The sequence below is a fragment of the Heterodontus francisci genome, chromosome 17 (genome assembly GCF_036365525.1).
Source record: "Heterodontus francisci isolate sHetFra1 chromosome 17, sHetFra1.hap1, whole genome shotgun sequence".
In the NCBI taxonomy this organism is placed as follows: domain Eukaryota; kingdom Metazoa; phylum Chordata; class Chondrichthyes; order Heterodontiformes; family Heterodontidae; genus Heterodontus; species Heterodontus francisci.
The window spans coordinates 6422823-6449521 of record NC_090387.1 but is presented as its reverse complement, the minus strand read 5'-3'; the positions used below and the strand labels follow the sequence as shown (position 1 = coordinate 6449521).

Genomic DNA, 26699 nt, shown 5'->3' with positions numbered 1-26699 from the left:
AGGGATGGGAGATATTAGGTTAGTTTGGAAAAGCTGGGATTGTTCTCCCTGAAGGAAACGAGATTGAGTGGAGAATTGATAGAAGTGTACAAGATTACGACAGGCTTAGATAAGTTAAACAAGGAAAAACTGTTCTGATTAACTGATGGTACAAGGGCTTAGGGGCACATTTATGGCTTTGGGCAAGAGGTGCAGGGGGAAACACGAAGAACCTTTTTACACAGAGAGTGGTGATGTCCTGGGAGTCGTTGCCCAGGAGAGGGGTGGAAGCGGAAGTCATCAATGATTTCAAAAGGAAATTGGATGGGCACTTGAAGGAAATAAACTTGTAGGGCTTCGGGGATTGAGCGGGAGAGTGGGATTGCCTGGATTACTCCACAGAGAGCCAGCATGGACTCGATGGGCTGAATGGCCTCCTTCTGTGCCGTAAATGACTCAATGATTCTCCTCAACCTCCTCTGTTTCAAAGAAAACAACCACAGCCTGTCCAGTCTTTCCTCATAGCTAAAATCCTGAATTCCTAAGAACATAAGATATCGGAGCAGGAATAGACCATTCGGCCCATCGAGCCTGCTCCACCATTCAATACAATCATGGCTGATCTTCTGCCTCAACTCCACTTTTCCATCTGCTCTCCCAAATGCCTTGATTCCCTGAGAGACTAAAAATTTGTCTATCTCAGCCTTAAATATATTCAACCATCGCCCTTTGGGGTAGAGAATTCCAAAGATTCAAAACTCTTTGAGTGAAATAATTTCTCATCTCAGTCCTAAGTGATCAGCCCCTTATCCTTAGATTGTGCCTCTGGGTTTGAGATTCCCCAGCCAGGGGAAACAACCTCTCAGCATCTATCCTATCCAGCCCAGTCAGAACCTTGTTTCAATCAGATCGCCTCTCATTCTCCTAAACCCCAGAGGGTATAAGCCCAATTTACTCAGCCTTTCATCATAGGACAACCCTCTCATCCCAGGGACCATTTAGTGAACCTTTGCTGTACCGCCTCCAAGGCAAGTATATCATTCCTTAAATATGGAGACCAAAACTGCACACAGTACTCCAGGTGTGGTCTCACCAAAACCCTAGAGTGCTGTACCCATAGTTCCTTATTCCTCTACTCCAGTCCCTGTGCAATAAAGGCCCACATGCCATTTGCCTTCCTAATTGCTTGCTGTACCTGTATGCTAACTCTCTGTGTTCCTTGTAAGAGCACACTCAAGTCTCTCTCAACATCAACATATCGAAGTTTCACACCTTTTAAAAATATTCTGCTTTTCGATTCTGTTACCAAAGTGAATAACCTCCCACTTCCCCACATTATACTCCATCTGCCACCATGTTGCCCACTCACTTAACCTGCAGCCTCTTTGTGTGCATCCACCTAACTTTGTATCATCAGCATTATTAGGGACGGGCAATAAATGCAGGTCTAGCCAGCGATGCCCACATCCCCCAAACAAATAAAAAATAAACAATCTGGGATACATTACTCTTTGTCTCTTCATCTAAGTCATTAATATAGACTGTAAATAGCTGAGGCCCCAGGATTGAAAAATCCTTGTTAACTTGCCCGCTTCCTTTTTTATCCCCCTTCTATATCCTGTCTGAAAACCCGATACCAGGAATGTTGAGCTGCCATTCCTGCCCTTCTTTAAGCCAGAATAGCTATGATATCATACTTCCAGGTATTTATCTGTGCCCTCAGCTCATCTATCTTATTTACTAGATTCCTTGCATTGAAGTATTTATGACACTCCATTATTTTCTATTTTCTAGCCTTTGTTTTATCTACCTTCACAATTGCTTACTAATTTTCTTCCTTCCATTTCCACACATCCCCCTGCCAATCTAGTTGAAACCATCTCCAACAGCACTAGCAAACCTTCCTGCCAAAATATTGGCCCCGGCCCTGTTGAGGTGCAAAGCATCCGGCTTGTACAGCTCCCACCTCCCCTGGAACCGATCTCAATGACCCAGGAATCTAAAGCCCTGACTCCTGCACTATCTCTCCAGCCACATATTCATCAGCTCTGTCCTCCTATTTCTGTACTCACTAGCATGTGGCACCATGAGTAATTGGAGATTACTACCCTTGAGGTCCTGCTTATTAATCTCTTTCTCAGCTCCCAAAATTAGCCTGCAGGACCACATCCATCTTTCTGCCATGTCATTGGTACCAATATGGACTGTTCACCCTCCCCCCTCAGAATGTTCTGCAACTGTTGAGTGACATCTTTGACCCTGGCACCAGGGAGGCAATATACCATCCTGGAATCATGGCTGCGCCCAAACAAATGCCTGTCTGACCCCTGACTATTGAATCCCCTATCACTATTGTTTTTCTAACCTTCCTCCTGTACAGCTGAACGGCTGATGGTGCCGTAGCCTTGGCTCTGGCTGCACACCCCAGAGGGATCGTCACTCTCACCAGTATTCATAAAATACCACTTAGAGAACAAGATGCACTCAGGGGACTCCTGCACTGCCTGCTTGGCCCTTCTTTACTGCCTACCATTACCCATTCCCTCTCTGCCTGCATACTCTTAAGCTGCAGGATGACCATATCCAGAAAAGTGTTATCCACGTAGCTCTCAGCCTCACAGATGCCCCGCAGTGATGCCAGCTGCTGCACAAACCCAGAGCTCGAGCTGCTCCAGCTAACGAGGTTTCCTGCACATGTGGTTGTTCAGGACAGGAGAAATGTCCGGGAATTTCCACATGGCACAGGATATGCACTGCACGGGACTGAGGTGCCCTGCCATGCCTATGTTTATTTGACTACTATCAAAATTTACAGAAATAATCTTAAAGACTTGTCCCTGAAATGGACAAAAAAGTAACACTCACCAACTACCCACCAATCAGCTCCTTAGCTTGTGCTGACATTACTTTAGATTTTTATTTACCCTTCTCCCTGACACTCGCACTCCTTTTACCGCTGAGTCGATATTTATCAATGGATTCTTTTCAGATTTTCGGTTATTTAACTGTTCAGCTAATACCAAACACTAACCACTCAAAACACGAGCCAATAAAACTTGATACGAACCTGCGTTTCTCATTACTCTGTGCTGACTGTGACGTCAGTTTTTGTGATTTTTCTCTCTCTTTTCCAGATTCAGCTGCTCTGCTCCCAATAGGCTCTGATCCTCTCAATCTTTACAATCTATTCACTGTTTGTCACTCTTTTAACAGCACTGAATACCCATGGGATAGGATTCCACAGGCACTGACTCCCAGGACAGGTACAGCACAAGGTTAGATACAGAGTAAAGCTCCCTCGACACTGTCCCCATCAAACACTCCCAGGACAGGTACAGTACAGGGTTAGGTACAGAGTAAAGCTCCCTCTACACTGTCCCATCAAACACTCCCAGGACAGGTACAGCACGAGGTTAGATACAGAGTAAAGCTCCCTCTACACTGTCCATGTCAAACACTCCCAGGACAGATAGAGTACAGGGTTAGATACAGAGTAAAGCTCCCTCTACACTGTCCATGTCAAACACTCCCAGGACAGATAGAGTACAGGGTTAGATACAGAGTAAAGCTCCCTCTACACTGTCCGTGTCAAACACTCCCAGGACAGATAGAGTACAGGGTTAGATACAGAGTAAAGCTCCCTCTACACTGTCTCCATCAAACACTCCCAGGACAGGTACAGCATGAGGTTAGATACAGAGTAAAGCTCCCTCTACACTGTCTCCATCAAACACTCCCAGGACAGGTACAGCACAGGTTTAGATTCAGAATAAAGTTCCCCCTTCACTGTTGCCATCAAATATTCCAAGAGTCAGATAGTGTACCTACCCTGTATCTTAACCGGTACCTGTCCTGGAAGTATCTGGTTCTCACATTGAGGTCTGAAATGAAAGGTTATACCTGTCTGAGCTCAAACATTCTTCCCTTTGACAAATACAACAATTTACATAAACAAAGTTTTTTAATGATTTTTCTTCAGTGGCTGATGATTGCTTTAATAAACACAAAATTTCCACAAAAAAAAAACGGGGTTAGATACAGAGTAAAGCTCCCTCTACAATGTCCTCATCAAACACTCCCCAGGACAGGTACACATGGGGTTAGATACAGAGTAAAGCTCCCTCTACAATGTCCTCATCAAACACTCCCCAGGACAGGTACACATGGGGTTAGATACAGAGTAAAGCTCCCTCTACAATGTCCTCATCAAACACTCCCCAGGACAGGTACACATGGGGTTAGATACAGAGTAAAGCTCCCTCTACAATGTCCTCATCAAACACTCCCCAGGACAGGTACACATGGGGTTAGATACAGAGTAAAGCTCCCTCTACAATGTCCTCATCAAACACTCCCCAGGACAGGTACACATGGGGTTAGATACAGAGTAAAGCTCCCTCTACAATGTCCTCATCAAACACTCCCCAGGACAGGTACACATGGGGTTAGATACAGAGTAAAGCTCCCTCTACACCGTCCCTATCAAACACTCCCCAGGACAGGTACACATGGGGTTAGATACAGAGTAAAGCTCCCTCTACACTGTCCCATCAGTCCACATTTCTCCCTATTCTGAGAGGTGATTTCAATGTGCCATTGCCTGAATCTGATTTCAGTGGCAAATCAGGCAGTTTGGACAAAATGACCAAGTCTTCCATCAATTGGGTCAGAAAGCAAAGTCCATTTAGATTGGGCCCTTTTGGACAGCAGACTGTGTCTGTGAGGAGTCTGTTCAGGGTCTCATGGCTGAAAGGCCTGTTGTCTAACCCACTGAGATATCCAGTCCTTCTCCACCTCCTAACTATTGCATTAGATTTCTTATTCAAATGTTGGAACCTGCCTGTATACGATTTCAGTTTTATGTTTCTATTCTGCTGATAGTTGCCACTGGGCCTCACACCAGTGCTGCCCAGCAGTCTCCTCTGTGGAATTTGGTATTCTGCATATCGTTCTACACTACCTTTCCTTTGTGTTTTCTGCTATTATCCTCTCCAACACCAAGACCACCTACTTCCACCTCCATAATATCACTGATCTCTGCCTTTGCCTTAACCCGTCTGCTGCTGTAACCCTCATCCATGCTTTTGTGACCCCACACACCAGCTGTTGCAACACTCTCCTGTCTGGCCTCCCACCTTGCACTCTCCGTAAACTTCAGGTGATCCCAAACTCTGCTACCTGTGTCTCTACTCTCACCGAGTTCCTCTCACCCCTGTGCTCACTGACCTAAATTAGCTCCCGATCCAGCGGTGTCTCAATTTTAAAATTCTCATTCTTGGTTTCAAATCCTCCATGGCCTCCTATCTCTGTAATCTCCTCCAGCCAGAGAACCCTCCAAGATCTCAACGTTGCTCTAATTCTGGTCTATTGGTGGCCATACCTCGGCCTTAAATTCTGAAATTCCCTCCCTTAACCTCTGCAACTCTCTATCTCTGTCTCATCCTTCAAGACGCTCCTTAAAACCTGCCTCTTTGACCAAGCTTTTGGTCACCTGCCCTAATATGTCCTCATGTGGCTCAATGTCAAATTGTGTTTGAGAATGCCCCTGTGAAATGCTTTGGCATGTTTTACTATGTTAATGGTGTTATCTAAATGCAAGTTGTTGTTGTTACAAGTCTACACACAGCAATATGCCTCTGCCATTCTACCTTCAGCACAGGGGATGAGCATCTGCGAGGAAACTGGGGCCTGTTGGATCAAGTTGCGGCTCTCAAGTGGGTTCAGGAAAACATAGAGAACTTCGGAGGTGACCCAGGCTCAGTCACCATATTTGGAGAATCAGCTGGTGCAATGAGTGTCTCGTTTCACGTATGTTATTGGTCTTTATTTCAATATTCTCCCCATCTCTGTCGAAAATGCTTTGGTTAACATTTCTACGGTTGATATTGTGTGTTTTACCTGTGTGCTGGTTATTCAAGGCTAAATCAAAGACAATGAGCAAATTGGTCCCAACAGTGAGCATTTATCCTCATCCTCTCAGGAGAATTTAAAGCTATGTTTTTCTAATTGTGACAGAAACAGGTCATTCAGCCCAACTGGGCTGTGCTGGTGTTTATGCTCCCCACAAGTCTGCTCCCACCCTCTTCATCGAATCTCATCAACATATCCTTCTATTCCTTTCTCCCTCATATGTTTATCCAGCTTCCCCATAAATGTATCTATACTATTCACCTCAACCACTCCCTGAGGTAGTGAGTCCCACATTCTCACTGCTCACTGGGTAAAGATATTTCTCCTGAATTCCCGATTGCATTTATTAATGACCATAATATTTATGGCCCCTAGATCTAGTCTCACTTGTTGTTCCAACCTCAGTGAGACCGTTAATGTTAAAACACGTGATTATAAACTCCCCAGACCAATTTATAGGATTACTCGACAAGATTTCACATTTTAAGACTTTTATTGTAACAACTAAACTAAAAATCACCATTAGTTGCATATTATTCTGTAAGCAGCTAATATTCCAAATTACCTTTCACTTATTAAAACATCAAAAACCTCACATCACATTTATACTTTATACAGTCCTTCTTGAAGTGATATTCTTGCAGCTAAAAGTCCTGAACTCCTCCCAGTTGCAATGGGTTGGATCACCCACACCTTCTCAAAGTCAATGTCCTCTTTGCTTCCTTCTTCCTGGACTTCTGTAAATAAGACGATCTCGGGTGACCCTGTTGCTCTTTTCCCTTCTCCGCAAACTTCAGCTTTCAAATCAGGTTAGGTCTGTGCAGCCTTTCACTGTATCAGTTTCCTGAGAGCACGTCTTTCCTCTCTCTTCTCTGAGGCTGCTTCTGCTGGTCATTGTCTTCCTTACAGCCTGTCTGACTTCTGAAAATCTGTTGAATTTATCCATTGTCTTTTCCAAGATGCAAAGTCCTCAATCTGGCCACAGCAGAATCACCTGAGCCTTCCTTTCTTTCCAGGTGTTAGCAATTGCAATTCGTATTTGCATTTTCAGAGCCTCTGGCTCCTTGTTTGCGATCTCAGAGACTGGGAAAATGAAACTCATTGTCAGGTGCTATAACATTGTATTCTCTGCTTTTCAAAAGGGTTTTTGATCTGGGTTCTTTGTTGTCCTGGTAACTGAGATCCCTGTCTTATCTTTAAGCAGAGTTGATATGAGGTCACATGACTTCTCTGACTCCATCCTACACGACATTAAACATCACAGTTTTTAAAACAAGGTCCAGCATTGATAACATGTAGAAAGGCTGAGGGGGGAGGGGGGGAGCTCTGTTCTTTTGGGTCCACTCTGTTTATTCTCACACTCTGCTCCTCTGGGCTGAGACAGGCTACTTGTCTGAACTTCGACACTGATCATTGTGTTTCTCAACATAACCCATGGTGGAATGCTATTTGGGAATATGAGTTGTCTATTCAGCCCTTCCAGCCTATTCCAGCTTTCCGTCGGTTCATGGCTGATCTGTTGCTCAACTCAATTTACCCACCTTTGCTCCATACCATCTACAAGATGCACTGCAGCAATTCACCAAGGCTCCTTCGACAGCACCTTCAAAACCCACGACCTCTACCACCTAGAAAGACAAGGGCAGCAGACGCATGGGAACACCACCAAGCGCAAGTTCCCCTCCAAGCCATACACCATCCTGACTTGGAACTATATTGCCGTTCCTTCACTGTCGCTGGTTCAAAGTCCTGGAACTTCCTCCTGAACAGCGCTGTGGGTGTACCTACACCATATGGACTGCAGCAGTTCAAGAAGGCAGCTCACCAGCACCTTCTCAAGGGCAACTCGGAATGGGCAATAAATTCTGGCCGAGCCAGCGATGCCCACATCCCATGAAGGAATTTTAAAAAACAGAAAGAGCCACCCATTAATCTTGTAAACTCCAGGGGATACAAGTCACTTTTATGCAACCTCCCCTCACAATGTAACCCCCGGAATCATTCTGGTGAATATACGCTGTACTTTCTTCAAGCCGAGTATATACTTCCTGCGGTGTGGCTGCCAACACTGAATGCAGTACTCCCGATAGGGTCTGCCCAAAGCTCTGTACAACTGAAACATTACTTCCTCACTTTTGAATTGCAATCCATTGAGATAAAGTCTAAGATTCCATTAGCCTCCTTAATTAATGTTTCTTGACATCCTGCGGAGAAGTGAAACTCCCTCCCACCCAAGTGGGCTGGTTTACAGTCCAGGAGAAACTAACAGCCCCTTGTTGTCTTTCTACCAGGAAACAGAGTAGCACTTCCAATACCAGGCTGCCCCAGATGAAGGAAGAGTTGGGAAGAAGGACTTTCGAAATAGTCTAAGCTAATGGTCACTGTACTTGTTCTTGTTGCAGGTTGTTTCTCCCTTGTCCTCTGGCCTGTTCCACAAGGCAATATCAGAAAGTGGAACTGCTCTGATCAATTTTGGATCAAATTTAGGTCCTAAATCATTGGCCCAGGTGAGTTATTATTTTTAATGATTAGAGGAGGTTTTTATAGTTTCAGAGAGAGGAAGTTCCACTTGATTTTAAACAAAAAACAAGGAGACAACCAACACTCCCACTAATCGTTTTGGAGTGCATTGGCGATTTGTGCAAATGTACGGCCCGTTTAAATTTTTATGTGTGGCCATGCATGCGTGATAATTTAAAGGGGCCAAATTGAGTGCAGCCTGCACAGGGACTGTTACAGCCCTCTGTAATCCAGCATCAGCAGAATCACACTGTAACAAATTAATAGGAATCAGAGGGAAAATTTTCCACTGTTTAGAGTCATACCCAGCACAAAGGAAGATGGTTGTGGTTGTTGGAGGTCTATCATCTCATCCCCAGGACATCTCTGCAGGAGTTCCTCAGTGTCCAAGGTCGAACCATCTTCAGCTGCTTCATCAATGACCTTCCCTCCGACATAAGGTCAGAAATGAGGATATTTGCTGATGATTATACAATGTTCAGTACAATTCGCAACTCCTCAGATACTGAAGCAGTCTGTACCCCCATGCTGCAAGACCTGGACAACATTCAGGCTTGAGCTGATAAGTGATAAGTAACATTCTCGACACACAGTGCCAGGCAATGACTATCTCCAACAAGAGAAAATCGAACCATCTCCTCTTGCATTCAATGGCATTGCAATTGCTGAATCCCCCACCATCAACGTCCTGGGCGTTACCATTGATCAGAAACGGAACAGGAGCAACCATATAAATACAGTGGCTACAAGAGCAGGTCAGAGGCTAGGAATTCTGCATCGAGTAACTCACCTCCTGACTCCCCAAAGCCTGTCCATCATCTACAAGGCACAAGTCAGGAGTGTGATGGAATACTCTCCACTTGTCTGGATGAGTGCAGCTCCAACAACAGTCAAGCGCGACTCCTTCCGTGACAAAGCAGGTCGCTTGATTGGCACACCATCCACTACCTTAAACATTCACTCCCTCCACCACTGACGCATAACGGCAGCAGTGTTTCTCATGTGTAAGATGCACTGCAGCAACTCACCAAGGCTCCTTCAACAGCACTTTCCAAACCTGCGACCTCTACCACCTAGAATGGCAAGTGCAGCAGATGCATGGGAACATCACCACCTGCAAGTTCCCCTCCAAGCCACACACCATCCTGACTTGGAACTATATCGCCGTTCCTTCACTGTCACTGGGTCAAAATCCTGAAACCCCCTTCCTAACAGCACTGTGGGTGTGCCTACCTCACATGGACTGCAGCGGTTCAAGAAGGCAGCTCACCACCACCTTCTCTCGGGTAATTAGGGATGGGCAAGAAATGTTGGCCTTGCCAGTGATGCCCACATCCTACGATTGAAAAACAAAATCCATTTCCTTTTTCAAAGCCACGATTGAATCTTTCTCCACCACACTCTCAGGCAGTTATTCCAGATGGGGTTTAACCAAAGCCTTACACAACTGAAGCAGCACTTCCACCCCTTTGAGATGAAGGCCAAAACCCCTTTGTGTTGGCTTCGAATTGGGGAAGGATGGAATTCTGCTCCTGGTTTCAGAAAGCTTTATCTACCAGCACCACATTGTTAGCATCAGTTAATACAGAATCACAAAATCATAACAGTGCAGGAGGAGGCCATTCATCCCATCATGTCCGCTCTGGCTCTCCAAAAGAGAGCATATATGTATATACATATATGTTGCAGAGTATTTGTTACTACTGAGGTGGGAGGAGTGCACGGTTAACTCAGTCCCGCTTCTCCACAGGTCACAACATTGAGTCATAGTCATAGAGTCGCACAGCATAGAAACAGGCCCTTCGGCCTACCTCGTCCATGCCGACCATAATGCCTATCTATACTAATCCCACCTGCCTGCATTAATTCCATATCCCTCTATGCCTTGCTCATTCAAGTACCTGTCCAGATGTCTCTTAAATGTTGCTACTGTTCCTGCCTCCACCACCTCCTCAGGCAGCTCATTCCAGATACCCACTATTCTTTGTGTGAAACATTTACTCCTTTGATCCCCTTTAAACTTCCTCCCTCTCACCTTAAATCTATGCCCCCTAGTTTGAGTCACCCCTACCATGGGAAACAGACTCTGGCTATCTACCCTATCTATGCTTCTCATAATTTAATGTACCTCTATCATGTCCCCTCTCAGTCTCCATCACTCCAGGGAAAACAGACCCAGCCTATCCAATCTCTCTTTATAACTCAAGCCCTCCAAACCAGGCAACATCCTTGTGAATCTTTTCTGCACCCTCTCTAGCTTAATCACATCTTTCCTGTAGTGCGGCGACCAGAACTGCACACAGTACTCCAAGTGCGGCCTAACCAACGTTATGTACAACTGTAACATGAAGTCCCAACTCTTGTACCCAGTGCCTCGGCCAATGAAGGCAAGCATGCCATATGCCTTCTTCACCACCCTGTCTACCTGTGTCGCCACTTTCAGGGAACTATGTACTTGCACCCCAAGGTATCTCTGCTCAAGAACACTCCCCAGGGCCCTGCCATTCACTGTATATGTCCTGCCCTGGTTTAACTTCCCAAAATGCATCACTTTGCACTGGTCTGTGTTAAATTACATTTGCCAATCCCATAGCCCACTTTCCCAGTTGATCTATATCCTGTTGTAACCTTAGACAACCTTCTTCACTGTCCACTATCCCACCAATTTTGGTGTCATCTACAAACTTACTAATCATGCCCCCTACATTCACATCCAAGTCAATATATATGACAAACAACAGAGGGCCCAGCACCGATCCCTGCGGCACACCACTGGTCACGGCCTCCAATCTGAAAAACAACCCTCCACTGCCACCCTCTGCCTCCTATCACCAAGCCAATTTTGTATCAAATTGGCTAGCTCACCCTGGATCCCATGTGTTCGAACCTTCTGGACCAGCCTACCATGCGGGACCTTGTCAAAGGCCTTGCTAAAGTCCATGTGGACAACGTCCATCGCCCTGCCCTCGTCAATCCTCTTGGTTACCTCCTCGAAAATCTCAATCAAATTCGTGAGATGATTTCCCACGCACAAAGCCATGCTGACTATCCCTAATCAGACCTTGCCTTTCCAAATGCATATAAATCCTGTCTCTCAGAATCCTTTCCAATAACTTTCCCACCACTGATGTAAGGCTCACTGGCCTGTAGTTCCCTGGTTATCCCTGCTGCCCTTCTTAAATAAAGGCACATTAGCTATCCTCCAGTCTTCCGGTACCTCACCCGTGGCTAATGATGATACATAAATCTCTGCCAGTGCCCCAGCAATCTCCTCCCTTGCTTCCCATAGCATCCAAGGATACACCTGGTGAGGCCCTGGGGATTTATCACCTTAATGTGCTTCAAAACCTCCTCCTTTGTAATGTTGATATGCTGCAGGATATCGCTGTTCCCTCCCTTGAACTCACTAGCTTCCATGAGCACCTCCATGGTAAAATACAGATGAGAAGTATTCATTTAAGACCTCGCCCATTTCCCGTGGCTCCACACATAGATTACCACACTGATCCTTAAGGGGACCTACTCTCTCCCAAGCTACCCTTTTACTCTCAATATACTGAGAGAATCTTTTAGGATTCTCCTTTATCTTTTCTGCCAGGGAAATCTCATGGCCCCTTTTTGCCCTCCTAATTTCCTTCTTAAGTGTACTCCTACATCCCCTATACTCCTCGAGGGACTCGCTTGATCCCAGCTGCCTGTACCTGATATATGCCTCCTTCTTTGTCCTGACCAGACCCTCTCTATCCCTCGTCAACCAAGGTTCCCTAAACTTGCCAGCCTTTCCCTTCCATCTAACAGGAACATGCCAGCCCTGAACTCTTCCTATCTCACTTTTAAAAGCCTCCCACTTGCCAGACGTCCCTTTGCCTGTAAACAGCCTCTCCCATTCAACTTTTGAGAGTTCCTGTCTGATGCCATCGAAATTAGCCTTCCCCCAATTTTGGACTTCAACATGAGGACCAGTCCTATCCTTTTCCATAACTATCTTGAAGCTAATAGAGTTATGATAACTGGTCCCAAAGTGCTCCCCCACTGACACAACAACTACCTGCCCAGCCTCATTTCCTAAGAGGAGGTCGAGTGTAGCCCCTTCTCTCGTAGGGCCATACACAAAGTGCTTCAGAAAACTATCCTGTATACACTTAACAAATTCTTCCCCATCTGATCCCTTAGCACTAAGGCAGTCCCAGTCAATATTAGGGAAGTTAAAATCACCTACTATTACAACCCTATAATTCCTACACCTATCTGTGATTTCCCTACATATATGCTCCTCAAATTCCTTCTGACTATTGGGGGGCCTATCGCATAATCCCATCAAAGTGATCACCCCTTTCTTATTTCTACGTTCGACCCATATGGCCTCGCTGGATGTTTCCCTTGGGATTTCCTCTCCAAGTACTGCTGTGACGGCACAGTGGCGCAGTGGTTAGCACCGCAGCCTCACAGCTCCAGGGACCCGGGTTCGATTCCGGGCACTGCCTGTGTGGAGTTTGCAAGTTCTCCCTGTGTCTGCGTGGGTTTTCTCCGGGTGCTCCGGTTTCCTCCCACAAGCCAAAAGACTTGCAGGTTGATAGGTAAATTGGCCATTATAAATTGTCACCAGTATAGGTAGGTGGTAGGGAAATATAGGGACAGGTGGGGATATTTGTTGGGAATATGGGATTAGTGTAGGATTAGTATAAATGGGTGGTTGATGTTCGGCACAGACTTGGTGGGCCGAAGGGCCTGTTTCAGTGCTGTATCTCTAATCTAATCTAATCTAATCAATAGTGCAACTCCTCCTCCTCTCTTACCTCCACCTCTGTCACGCTGGAAGCATTAGTACCCTGGAACATTGAGCTGCCAATCCTGCCCATCCCTCAACCACGTTTCTGTAATAGCTATAATATCACAATCCCATGTACCGATCCATGCTCTGAGTTCATCTGCCTTACCTGTAAGGCTTCTTGCATTAAAGTAAATGCAGTTTAGCCTACCAGACCTTCCACGCTCCCTTTCCTGCCCCTGCCTGGCAAGTCCTACGGGACTTGCTTGCTTTAACCTCTACATTTGCCTCAACTATCTCATCGGAGAAATTACTACTTTGGGTCCCACCTCCTTGCAAGATTAGTTTAAACCCTCCCGAGTAGTACTAACAAACCTCCCAGCAAGGATATTGGTCCCCTTCCTGTTTAGGTGCAACCCGTCCTTCTTGTACAGGTCACCTTTGCACCAGAAGAGATCCCAATGATCCAAGTAGCTGAAGCCCTCCCGCCGACACCAGCTCTTCAGCCACGCATTCATTTGCCTAATCCTCCTATTCCTACCCTCACTAGCACATGGCCCAGGGATTAATCCTGAGATTACAACCCTAGAGGTCCTGCTTTTTAACCTTCTGCCTAACTCCCTATATTCATTTTGCAGGACCTCATCTCTCTTCCTGCCTGTATCGTTAGTACCAATATGGACCACGGCCTCTGGCTGCTCACCCTCCCCTTTCAGAATGTCCAGCAGCCGCTCCGAGACATCCTTGACCCTAGCACCGGGGAGGCAACATACCATCCTGGAGTCTCGTTTGCGGCCACAGAAACGCCTATCTGCACCCCTTATAATAGAATCTCCTATCACTACAGCTCCTCCACCCCTTTTCCTCCCCTGCTGTGCAGCAGAGCCCTCTGGTGCCACAAACTTGGCTGTTGCTGCTTTCCCCTGGGAGGTCATCCCCCACCAACAGTATCCAAAGCAGTATATCTGTTTGAGAGGGGGATGGCCACAGGGGACTCCTACACTACCTGCCTGCGCCTATTACTCTGTCTGGTGGTCACCCATCTCTTTTCTGCCTGTGCAGCCATTACCTGCGGTGTGACCACCTCGCTAAACGTGCTATCCACAATGTCCTCAGCATCGCGGATGCTCCACAGTGAATCCACCCGCAGCTCCAGCTCCGTAATGTGGGTAGCCACTAGCTGCAGCTGGATACACTTCCTGAACACATGATCACCAGGGACACTGGAAGCGTCCCTGATTTCCCACATAGCGCAGGAGGAGCATATCACAGGGCTGAGCTCTCCTGCCATGACTTACCCTTAGGTTAATTAGTTACTCCCTTAATTAAAAAATACTAATTACACGAGGGGCCTTGTTCTACCCACTCCAATCTAAAGTCCTTAAGAAAAAACACTTTAGTAGTACTCACCTTATCACCAGAGGTTTTTTTTTTCAACAAAAAAAGTTCCCCTTTTTTAAGATATTTAAATGCTCTAACATAGAACAAAGAACAGTACAGCACAGTACAGGCACTTCGGCCCACGATGTTTTGCCGACTCTTTAACCTACTCGAAGATCAAACTACCTATATACCCTTCATTCTACTATCATCCATGTACCTATCCAAGAGTCGCTTAAATGTCCCTAATGTATCTGCTTCTACTACCACCGCTGGCAGTGCATTCCACGCACCCACCACTAACAGCTGCTACTGACCAACCAATCACGTTGCAGCTCTACTCTGACGTCACTGTTGGCGTTTTTTTTCAAAACTCCGGCGTGCCGGAAGAGCTCCTCTCCGCTCCGCTCCGCTCCCGGAAGGTAAGAGACTGGGCCTCGATCCTCGAGTTGGATTTATAGGCTCCGCTCTCGGCGTTCTCCCCACAGGTCGTCTCCACTCCTCTCCGCTCCGCTCCCGGAAGGTAAGAGACTGGGCCTCGATCCTCGAGTTGGATTTATAGGCTCCGCTCTCGGCGTTCTCCCCACAGGTCGTCTCCACTCCTCTCTGCTCCGCTCTCGGAAGGTATTATTTTAAATTTTCCTACTTATTGAAACACTGAATCAGATACACTATTTTCCCCAGAATAGAACACACTAACCAGGTTTCTTTACTGAACAACAAAATTAACAGTTTATTATAAAACAAGTCTTAACTAGTCATGAAGTAAAAACAATATCTCACAGAACAAATTTTAATAAGTACAACATTAATATTTTAAAAGTCTCCTTTCTATTTTAACCAAATTTTAAAGTCCTTTTTTACCTTAGACTCTCCACACTCTCTCTCTTTCTCATGCACACACACACACTGGTTAACCAAAAAAAATGAAAAAACTTTTGGATCAGAGCTCTATTACAGACAAAAATACACACCCGGGCAGATCACTTGCCCACCTCTGAAAAAAATAGCAGATGAGATACACTTCACCAAACAGGCACACAGTCCAACCACAGAGCACACGCAGATAGGTCACTTAAATCTTCCAGAATAGTTCTCTTCAGGCAGCATTGAGAGTTATTTTTAGCAGGCATTCTTCAAATACAGGAAACAAGACGAATCGACACAGTGAACTACACAGAATCTTTTCGGGAATTGCGGTAAAGCGAGTTGGGTTGTAGTCTTCTGTTCTTCTTTGGAATTCTCTCCTTCCTCTGCAGCAGACTTGACCTTTATCTCCTTCCAGAAGGTAAAACCACACACACAGTGACCGACAACAAAAGAGCTTATGAGTTTTTCTCTGCCCGTCCCGGTGCTCTGTTACGACTGGGCTTATCCAATCAAAGGATCGCTTGACACTTTTCTGCCTCTGTTACCAGGGTTTCTGTTCAAAGCCTAACCTGAACCATGTGACAACCAGCAAAGCTGTTGCCAATCCGGCACCCTCAGTCCTCTTGATGGCTTCCTTTAAAAAAAAACCTGGTCCAACATTTATTCAGCTTAACCATAAATTTGTTTTAAATTTGTTTTAAAAATAAGAATCACGTTCATGGGAGTTGGTTGCACAATGATCTCTTAGTTAAATTTTGTAACTGTTGATCTCACTTGAAACTTTATAGATGGTTGCCAACATGACTGGCTGTGACACTGATCATTCCTGGGAAATTGCTGATTGCTTGAAGAAGAAGTCTGCAGAGGAATTGTTGAACATCAACAGTACTGAAGTATGGTGAAACCTAGTCTTTTATTTCTTCTTTCTTATAGAGAATTACATGTCTGTTTCTAATGTCACAGTACCATCACCTGCACCATCCTGCACACTTTATCTCAATCTGCACCATGTTAAAATCAAGACAAATACTATCGTATTCTAAATTCACTGGGGTAGATCGTGACTTTGTTTGATGGTGTAAAACGGACAACTATCGCACCAAGTCAGGATCTACCCAATTCATTCCCAGCACTCACAAACTGTGGAACTCCTCAGCTCCCTCCCTCTTCCCTTCCTCCTACTACCAGATTTTGTGTCACTTCACCACTATCTTTCGCGTCTTCTCTTCCACTCTTTACAGTCTTGGACGTGTCCTGCATCATGAAACTTGGTGCTTCTTTTGGTTTGTTCAGTAATTAGATATCCTCCTTGATAGGTTATTGGGGGGTGGGGATCGGCAGATAATCAAAGTGCTTTACAGCCAATGAAGTACTTTTGAAATGTAGTCGCTGTTGTGATGTTAGAAACACGGCAGCCAATTTGGACACAGCAAGCTCCCACAAACAGCAATTTGATAATGACCAGAGCATCTGTTTGCGATGTTGATTGAGGGATCAATATAGGCCAGGACACTGGGGAGAACTTCCCTGCGCCTCTTCGAAATAGTGCCATGAAATCTTTTACATCCACCTGAGAGAGTGGATGGGGCCTCAGTTTAACATCTCATCCAAAATACAGCACCTCTGAGAGTGTAGCACTCCCTCAGTACTGTATCGGGAGTGTCAGCTTAGATTTTGCACTCGAGTCCTGGAGTGGGGCTTGAACCTACAATCATTTGACATGGAGGAGCAAATACTATCCACTGAATCGAAGAAGAAGAACAGAAAGGGAACTGAGTAAATGAGAGTGAAATCAGGGACAGAGCTCTCGGGACAGAGGGTGAGTGTGGGGTTAACCTTCATCTCCCTGCTCCATGCACAGAAAACAGCCCCACCAAGATCGTCTGGACAATGGCAGGGTAAATTAACAATGTTGCAGGGCAAACTGGGAACGTTTTTAAAATAAAATCAGATCCTTGGTTTTATTAACAGAGACATAGAGTACAAAAGCAAAGAAGATATGGTAAACATTTTACTGTTTAGGCCTCAGCTAGAGTATTGTGTCCAATTCTGGGCACCAGAAGGGTTTAGGACGGGTTCCGATGTGATTTATTAGAATGGTACCAGGGATGAGGCACTTCAGTTATATGGAGAAGCTGGGATTCTCCATAGAGCAGAGAAGGTTAAGAGGAGATTTGATAGAGGTGTTCAAAGTCATGAATGATTTTGACAGAGTAAATAAGGAGAAATTATTTCCAGTGGCGGAAGTGTCAGTAACCAGAGGACACAGATTTAGGGCAATTGACAAAAAAACAGAGGCCACACGAGGAAACATTTTTTATGCAGAGAGTTGTTGTGATCTGGAATGCCCTCCCTGAAAGGGTCATGGAAGCAGATTCAATCGTCACTTTAAAAAGGGAATTGATAAATATTTGAAGGGAAAAAATTGTAGGGCTGTGATGAAAGAGTGAGGGAAGAGAAACTAATCAGAGCAACAACTGGTTTAACTAAACAGGGTGATAATGGGACTGGAGTAGGACTGGAACAAGGAATGTTTGACATACCTCACAACCAGAACGTCAACAATAGAAGCATCGACAAATAGGAGCAGGAGTAGGCCATTCAGCCCTTCGAGCCTGCATCGCCATTCAATACGATCATGGCTGATCATCCAAAGTCAGTACCCTGTTCCCGCTTTCTCCCCATATCCCTTGATCCTTTTAGCCCTGAGAACTATATCTAATTCATTCTTGAATATATTTAATGATTTGGCCTCAACTGCTTTCTGTGGTAGAGAATTCCACAGGTTCACCACTCTCTGGGTGAAGAAATCCCTCCTCATCTCAGTCCTAAATGGCTTACCCCTTATCCTTAGACTGTGACCCCTGGTCCTGGACTCCCCTGCCATCGGGAACATCCTTCCTGCATCTAGTCTGTCCAGTCCTGTTCGAATTTTGTAGGTTTCTATGAGATCCCTTCTCATTCTTGTAAACTCTGGCGAATACAAGCCTAATCGACCCAGTCTCTCTTCATATGTCATTCCTGCCATCCCAGGAATCAGTCTGGTGAACCTTCGCTGCACTCCCTCCATAGCAAGAACATCCTTCCTTAGATAAGGAGAGCAAAACTGCACACAACACTTCAGATATGGTCTCACAAACAATCATCTCTTTCAGATTCTTTGAATATTCTCTGATGTGATTAATGTGACCCAGGCACCTTGTGAGGCTCCATCGTGTGTTTGTACAGTTTTGCAGTATGTGTGTTCACAGTGGTGTCTCCAGTTAAACTTTTTTCCTTTTTTTCTTTCTCAATGAGATATCGTTCTTTCCGGTGGTGGATGGTGTCTTCTTGCCCAGAGATATTGAACAGCTGCTTGCAGCAAAAGAGGTCAACTCAGTCCCGTATCTGTTAGGAATCAACAATCAAGAATTTGGCTGGCTATTGCCGAAGGTGAGATTAATTTCAGCTTCTGATTGCCTGCAGTGCTGCCAACTGCCAACTTCAGACTTTAAAGTGGAAGGGGAGCTGAATGAGAAACTTCCCTCCACTTCTCCTAATGCTGTTGATTCCTTACTCATTTAGAGCTTCAGTAGCTCCCCCAGAACCTCACTCATTTGTTATCAGTTGGCCCATGAGTATGTTGACCATTGTGTTTCAGCCAATAATGTTGGTCCATGAGTATTGACAAGATATTGAACAGTGGAAAGGCCAAAGTGGATTGGTGTTGGGCTCCTTATCCATTGGGTACAGCAGGCTCAGGCACAAGTTCCAGCCTCACAGTGGGGCAGTGACGGCCAATAACATTACATCCTGTTTGGCAAAGCCTGCAATCTGATACTTTATTTTTTTATACAAAGGCGAGTGGAAATCTGGAACTCTCGCCCCACAGAAGGCTGTGGATCATCTTAAATTTTCAAGACTGAAATTGGTAGATATTTTTGTTGGCTAAGGGTATCGAGGGGCATGGAGAAACAGCAAATAAATAGAGTTGAGGTACAGATCAGTCATTATTGAACCGAATGCCTAACAGTGGTCGCCTCCAATTGCCATGAGCTGTGTCTAGACGTGCTGTCATCCAGTCTTCATACAGGTGAGTTCAGTGTGGGGGTGGTCAAAGGTAGATTTTGATCCCTGCGGAGGTCAATTAAAGTGTCCAAACTTCTGTCCTTGTTGAAAGCAGGACAAACCAAGTGTCTAACCTGGGATCACTTGATGTGTTTGTCTCGGTGTTACATTGACCAAAGCCACTAGCCACCAGTCGGAGGCAGAACTGTTTTCTAAAGTTTTGTCTTGTGTTGCCAGAAAGTTATTTCTCTCACACTGCTTGGGAGTTTCAGGTCAATTCAATCGAATTCTGTCTCCCAGCATTGTAAGAAAAAGACAGCAGCACTTTGGTACTGCACTGGCATGTCAGGCTGGATTATGTGCTGAGGTGGGGCTTGAACTCACAACCTTCTGCCTCAAGGAGGAGGGTATTACCCACTAAGCCAAGGTCAACACACATAAATGAGGCTAGTTCCCCATAATGTGGTTGGACCTCCTGAGAAACGCCACAGGTGTTAGCATCTGTTGCTCAAGGCCGCGATAAACGGAAGGAAAATACTGCAGATGCTGAAAATCCGAAATAAAAACAGAAAATGCTGGAAATACTCAGCAGGTTTGGCAGCACCTGTGGAGAGAGGAAAAGAGTTAAAGTTTAAGGTCAATGACCTTACATCAGAAGATCGACCTGAAATGTTAACTTTCTTTCACTCTCCACAGATGCTGCCTGACCTGTTGATTATTTCCATTTGTCACAGTGTACAATTCATTCCATCTTCGCTGCCTTCGGAGAATACTTGGCATCAGGTGGCAGGACTATATCTCCAACACAGAAGTCCTTGAAGCGGCCAACATCCCCAGCTTATACACACTACTGAGTCAGCGGCGCTTGAGATGGCTTGGCCATGTGAGCCGCATGGAAGATGGCAGGATCCCCAAAGACACATTGTACAGCGAGCTCGCCACTGGTATCAGACCCACCGGCCGTCCATGTCTCCGTTATAAAGACGTCTGCAAACGCGACATGAAATCGTGTGACATTGATCACAAGTCGTGGGAGTCAGTTGCCAGCATTCGCCAGAGCTGGCGGGCAGCCATAAAGACAGGGCTAAATTGTGGCGAGTCGAAGAGACTTAGTAGTTGGCAGGAAAAAAGACAGAGGCGCAAGGGGAGAGCCAACTGTCCAACAGCCCCAACAAACAAATTTCTCTGCAGCACCTGTGGAAGAGCCTGTTACTCCAGAATTGGCCTTTATAGCCACTCCAGGCGCTGCTTCACAAACCACTGACCACCTCCAGGCGCGTATCCATTGTCTCTCGAGATAAGGAGGCCCAAAAGAAAGAACAGTACCTGCATAGTACCACCCTCTAAGAGAGCCACCCAGCCTGTCTGCTTCAGAATGACTTTAGACTGACGATTGGTGGTGCCATCAATTTATCACACCTTCCCAACCCATTGATATCTTCAATGTGCCAGCAGCCCTTTACAACCTGCTGTTACGAGAATTTCCACCCTTGGTCCATTCCAAGCTCATGATGCACCAGGGAGCCATTTTTAAAAAATGCCACAAGTCCCGGACAGAATGGTGATGATTGGGTAATTCCCCTTTCAATCATGCCTGGAGAACTGGAGTGTAAGCGACTGGGATTAATTTCATACACATAATTTGTATTAGATAGCTATCCTCCACTGACTATGTTTTGGTGGAGAAATAATCCTGCTTTTATCAGGAGACTTTGCTGTAGTTTCAATCATGAGTTCTGTTTGCTGCAGTTCATAGTGACTCTGTTTAAATAGACTCTGTTTTCTGTGACTCTGACTGTAGGCCCCACCCTAGCTCCAACTGATTGGCTGGCTCAGTGGTTGCAGTAGACACTGCATTAAAAGAAACACGTCATTGGTTGGGGTTGATACATTGGCCCCAAGATGCAGCAGGGTGCTCCATTCATGCTATTCTCTGCTGTTGTAGTTTGACAGTCGCATGTATTTAAGAAAACTGAAGATGCACACAATAACCTTTGACTTTAACCATTGTGTCCTTTCATTAGATGATGTTGCCACCTGGTTGGGAGGAAGGAATGGACCGTGAGACCGCAGAGCCTATCTACAAGTCTTTAAAATTGGTCAGGTCTTACCCAACCCTCCCCCTTAGCTTTAGACTGCACTGTTGAAAACAAAATTTTTCCAACTGTCTGTTAAACCTCAGGTTAGCATTAGCAGTGGGTAATATTGACTGAGCTGCACTGGTGATGGTCAGTATTTGCAATGTGTACCATTGGTGATGGTCAGTATTGGCAATGTGTACCATTGGTGATGGTCAGTATTGGCAATGTGTACCATTGGTGATGGTCAGTATTGGCAATGTGTACCATTGGTGATGGTCAGGATTGGTGATGGTCAGTTTTGGAGATGGTCAGTATTGGTAAAGGGACAATTTCAGGACTAACTTCAGGAAGTACTTCTTCACTCATTGAGGCTGGAGGCTAGAACTTTGTAGGTAGTCGGTGGGGTGATGGGGCAATTGAGATTGTGAGCTTGTTCAGAGAGATGAATGTGATTAACAGATGGCTTCCCTTATCTGTGTTCGTCTTGGTGTCATTGGCTGAGTTCATGAGTGGGTTCCAAAATCCAACTATAATAAATGTTGTGTTCTATCTATGGCAGCAGAGTTGCTGGACATTGATTTACCAGTGCTTGGAATAACAGATTTACAAAACTAACTTATCTGTTTGGAAAAGAGACGAAGTGAGGACCTAATTTGAAAAATAATTATCCAAAAATTATGATGGAAGGCTCAAATGGCTGGGATTGAAGGTAAACATTGGACATTTGGAGTAAAAAGAGGTATCAGAAGAAACTTTCACAGGATGACAAAAATACATTTGTACAATCGTTTTCCAGGGAAGGATATTAAAGCAGAAGGTGAGACAAGAGGCAATTGAAGGATCACTGGAGAGAGAAGGGATTGAAGGGTGTGGTGAGAGGGTATATAGTTGGGATGGAGAGCTATCAAAAAGGGGATGAGTGTCTGGACCTGGGGGTCTCTACTGTGAATCGTGAGTTTCAAAGCTCACTTGAATGATGGCTATTGAATAAAGTTGCCCCTTAGATTCTCTAACTCTGCCTCTATTTGTTCAATTCTGTATGCACAGTTTGAAGAAAACCAACTGCAGCAAGTCATTGATGAATATATGGGAGACACACAGGACAGGATAGAAATCCGAGACTTGCAACTTGAGCTTTTGGGCGATATATTTATGCTGGTGCCCACTATCCGAACTGCTAGATTCCACAGAGGTGCAAAATACAAGGAAAATATTCCTTTTTCTCACCCCTCCCCTTTCCCACTTTTCCATTCACTAAACCCTTCCTCTAAACTTTTTTATTCATTCACAGAATGTGGACATCGTTGGCTAGGCCAGTATTTATTGCCCATCCCTAATTGCCCTTGAGAAGGTGGTGGTGAGCTGCCTTCTTGAACCGCTGCAGTCCATGTGGGGTAGGTACACCCACAGTGCTGTTAGAAAGGGAGTTCCAGGATTTTGACCCAGCGACAATGAAGGAACGGCGATATCGTTCCAAGTCAGGATGATGTGTGACTTGGAGGGGAACTTGCAGGTGGTGGTGTTCCCATGCATCTGCTGCCCTTGTCCTTCTAGGTGGTAGAGGTCGCGGGTTTGGAAGGTGCTGTCGAAGGAGCCTTGGTGAGTTGCTGCAGTGCATCTTGTAGATGGTACACACTGCTGCTACTGTGGCCCAGTGGTGAAGGGAGTGAATGTTAAAGGTGGTGGATGGGATGCCAATCAAGTGGGCTGCTTCATAGAATGGTTAAAATTCAGAAGGGGGCCATTCAGCCCACCGTGCTTGTGCTAGTTCTCTGCAGGAGCAACAAACCTAGTTTCACGCCTCCTCCTCTGCCCGTAGCCCTGCAAATTCTTTCTCTTCAGATAATTATCCAGTTCTCTTTTGAAGGCCTCAATTGAATCTGCCTCCACCACACTCTCAGGCAGTGCATTCCAGATCCTAACCACTCGCTGCAGAAAAAAGTGTTTCCTCATGTCATCGTTGCTTCTTTTACAAATCACCTCAAACCGGTGTCCTCTGGTTCTGGATCTTTCTGCCAATGGGAGCAGTTTCTCTCTATCTACTCTGTCCAGGCTCCTCATGATTTTGAACATCTCTATCAGATCGCCTCTTAATCTTCTCTTCTCCAAGGAAAACAGCTCCACCTTCTCCAGTCTGTATACATAACTGAAGTTCCTCATCCCTGGATCCATTCTCATGAATCTTTTCTGCACCCTCTCTAATGCCTTAACATCCTTCCAAAAGTGTGGTGCCCAGAACTGGACACAATACTCCAGTTGAGGCAGAAGCAGTGTTTTATACAGGTTTATCTTAACTGCCTTGTTTTTGTACTCTCTGTCCCTATTTATAAAGCCCAGGATCTTGTATGCTTTATTACTGCTTTCTCAACCTGTCTTCCAATCTTCAATGATTTGTGCACATGCACCCACTTTAGATTTTACCCTTTAATTTATATTGCCTCTCCTCGTTCTTTCTATCAAAATGAATCACTTCACACTTTCCTGCATTAAATTCGATCTGCCATTTGTCTGCTCATTCCACCATCCTCTCTATGTCTTCTTGAAGCTCATTACTATCCTCCTCAAAGTCCACAATAATTACAAGTTTTGTGTCATCTGCAAATTTTGAATTCGAGCCCCGTACACCCATGTCCAGGTCATGAATATATATCGAGAAAAGCAGGGCTCCCAACACCAGCCCCTGGGGAATCCCACTAGATACCTTCCTACAGTCTGAAAAACAACTCTTCACCACTATTCTCTACTTCCTGTCATTCAGCCAATCTCGTATCCGTGCTGCTACTGTCCCTTTTATTCACTTTGTTGACAACCTGTTATGTGGCATTTTATCAAACGTCTTTTGGAAACCCATCAATCACATGACCTTAATCAACCTCCCTGTTACCTCATCAAAAAACTCAAACAAGTTAAGTTAAACATAATTTTTCCTGAACAAATCCATGCTGGCTTTTCTTAATTATTTCACATTTGTCCAAGTGACTGTTAATGTCTTGAGTGTTGTCGGAGCTGCACTTATCCAGGCCAGCTGTTTGTGCCTTCCACCATCATTCATTGTTTGACGATAAATTCTCCTGCATTGAAGAGTGTGAGGCAGTGTGGAACACAATCCTATTGTTGTCCATTGCTGAATCACTTCTGCTGACTCCCAGAAACACAGCAAACCCATTCTGAATTGGGACGGCCTCAGTCCAGCTCATTGTTTTGTCTTATTCTTTCATGGGATGTGGACATCACTAGCAGTCCAGCTCGTTGAGACCCATCCCGTTAGTAAAGCCTAACTCCACTGACCAATCGGGAGCTGCATTGGCAACTGCAAGACTCTGAGCTCCTGATCACTGTCCTGTGACCCCTGGGTTAGAGAGAGGGGGAAAGCAACCAGGGTTCCTGCTCCTGGTCACTGTCCAGTGACTCCTGGGTTAGTGGGGAAATCAGGGTTCCTGCTCCTGATCACTGTCCAGTGACCCCTGCGTTAGAGGGGAAATCAGGGTTCCTGCTCCTGATCACTGTCCAGTGACCCCTGCGTTAGAGGGGAAATCAGGGATCCTGCTCCTGGTCACTGTCCAGTGACTCCTGGGTTAGAGAGAGAGGGGAAAGCAACCAGGGTTCCTGCTCCTGGTCACTGTCCAGTGACTCCTGGGTTAGAGAGAGAGGGGAAATCACCCAGGGTTCCTGCTCCTGGTCACTGTTCAGTGACTCCTGGGTTAGAGAGAGAGGGGAAATCAACCAGGGTTCCTGCTCCTGATCACTGTCCAGTGACCCCTAGGTTAGAGAGAGAGTGGAAATCAGCCAGGTCTCCTGCTCCTGATCACTGTCCAGTGACCCCTAGGTTAGAGAGAGAGTGGAAATCAGCCAGGTCTCCTGCTCCTGATCACTGTCCAGTGACCCCTAGGTTAGAGAGAGAGTGGAAATCAGCCAGGTCTCCTGCTCCTGATCACTGTCCAGTGGCCCCTGCGTTAGAGAGTGGGAGGGAAATCAACCAGGGTTCTTGCTCCTGATCACTGTCCAGTGACCCTTGGGTTAGAGAGAGGGGAAAATCAACCAGGGTTCCTGCTCCTGATCACTGTCCAGTGACCCCTGCGTTAGAGGGGAAATCAGGGATCCTGCTCCTGATCACTGTCCAGTGACCCCTGCGTTAGAGGGGAAATCAGGGATCCTGCTCCTGATCACTGTCCAGTGACCCCTGCGTTGGAGGGGAAATCAGGGATCCTGCTCCTGATCACTGTCCAGTGATCCCTCCGTTAGAGGGGAAATCAGGGATCCTGCTCCTGATCACTGTCCAGTGACCCCTCCGTTAGAGGAGAAATCAGGGATCCTGCTCCTGATCACTGTCCAGTGACCCCTGCGTTAGAGGGGAAATCAGGGTTCCTGCTCCTGATCACTGTCCAGTGACCCCTGCGTTAGAGGGGAAATCAGGGATCCTGCTCCTGATCACTGTCCAGTGACCCCTCCGTTAGAGGGGAAATCAGGGATCCTGCTCCTGATCACTGTCCAGTGACCCCTGCGTTAGAGGGGAAATCAGGGATCCTGCTCCTGATCACTGTCCAGTGACCCCTGCGTTAGAGGGGAAATCAGGGATCCTGCTCCTGATCACTGTCCAGTGACCCCTCCGTTAGTGGGGAAATCAGGGATCCTGCTCCTGATCACTGTCCAGTGACCCCTCCGTTAGTGGGGAAATCAGGGATCCTGCTCCTGATCACTCTGCAGGGAGTCTGGCTGGAAAGTGCACATGTGGAAATGTAAGAACAAGATGGGGCGAGGGTCTGGTGCCCTTTCCTGCAGGTTCTCCCTGCTGCACATACACATGAAGAATGATCACTTGGCCCAGAGGGTTACATGGAATCATAGAGCACAGAAGGCCATTCAACCTGTGCCCGCTCTTTGAAAGAGTTATGCAATTAGTCCCAGTCCCCTGCTTGTTCCCCACAGTCCTGAAAATTTCTCCTTTTCAAGTATTTGTCTAATTCCCTTTCAAAAGTTACTGTTGTATCGACTTCCACTGGCCTTTCAGGCAACGCATTCCAGATTGAAACAAGCTGTTGTGTAAATGTCTTTTTCCTCATGTTGCCTCTGGTTCTTTTGCCAATTACTTTAAATCTGACGCTGTCATTACTGACCCGCCTGCCAGTAGAAACAGTTTCTCCTGA

General features: G+C 45.9%; 1 protein-coding gene across 1 annotated transcript in view; it reads left to right on the top strand.

The window, feature by feature from the left end:
- LOC137378703 (fatty acyl-CoA hydrolase precursor, medium chain-like) overlaps positions 1-26699 on the top strand; it is a 71194-nt gene that overhangs the window by 30977 nt on the left and 13518 nt on the right. Inside the window, exons 5-10 of the mRNA XM_068049054.1 lie at positions 5634-5787; positions 8292-8396; positions 16216-16320; positions 18725-18859; positions 21499-21573; positions 22603-22747. Of these exons, the coding sequence (XP_067905155.1) occupies positions 5634-5787; positions 8292-8396; positions 16216-16320; positions 18725-18859; positions 21499-21573; positions 22603-22747 (719 nt within the window). The remainder of the gene's footprint in view (positions 1-5633; positions 5788-8291; positions 8397-16215; positions 16321-18724; positions 18860-21498; positions 21574-22602; positions 22748-26699) is intronic.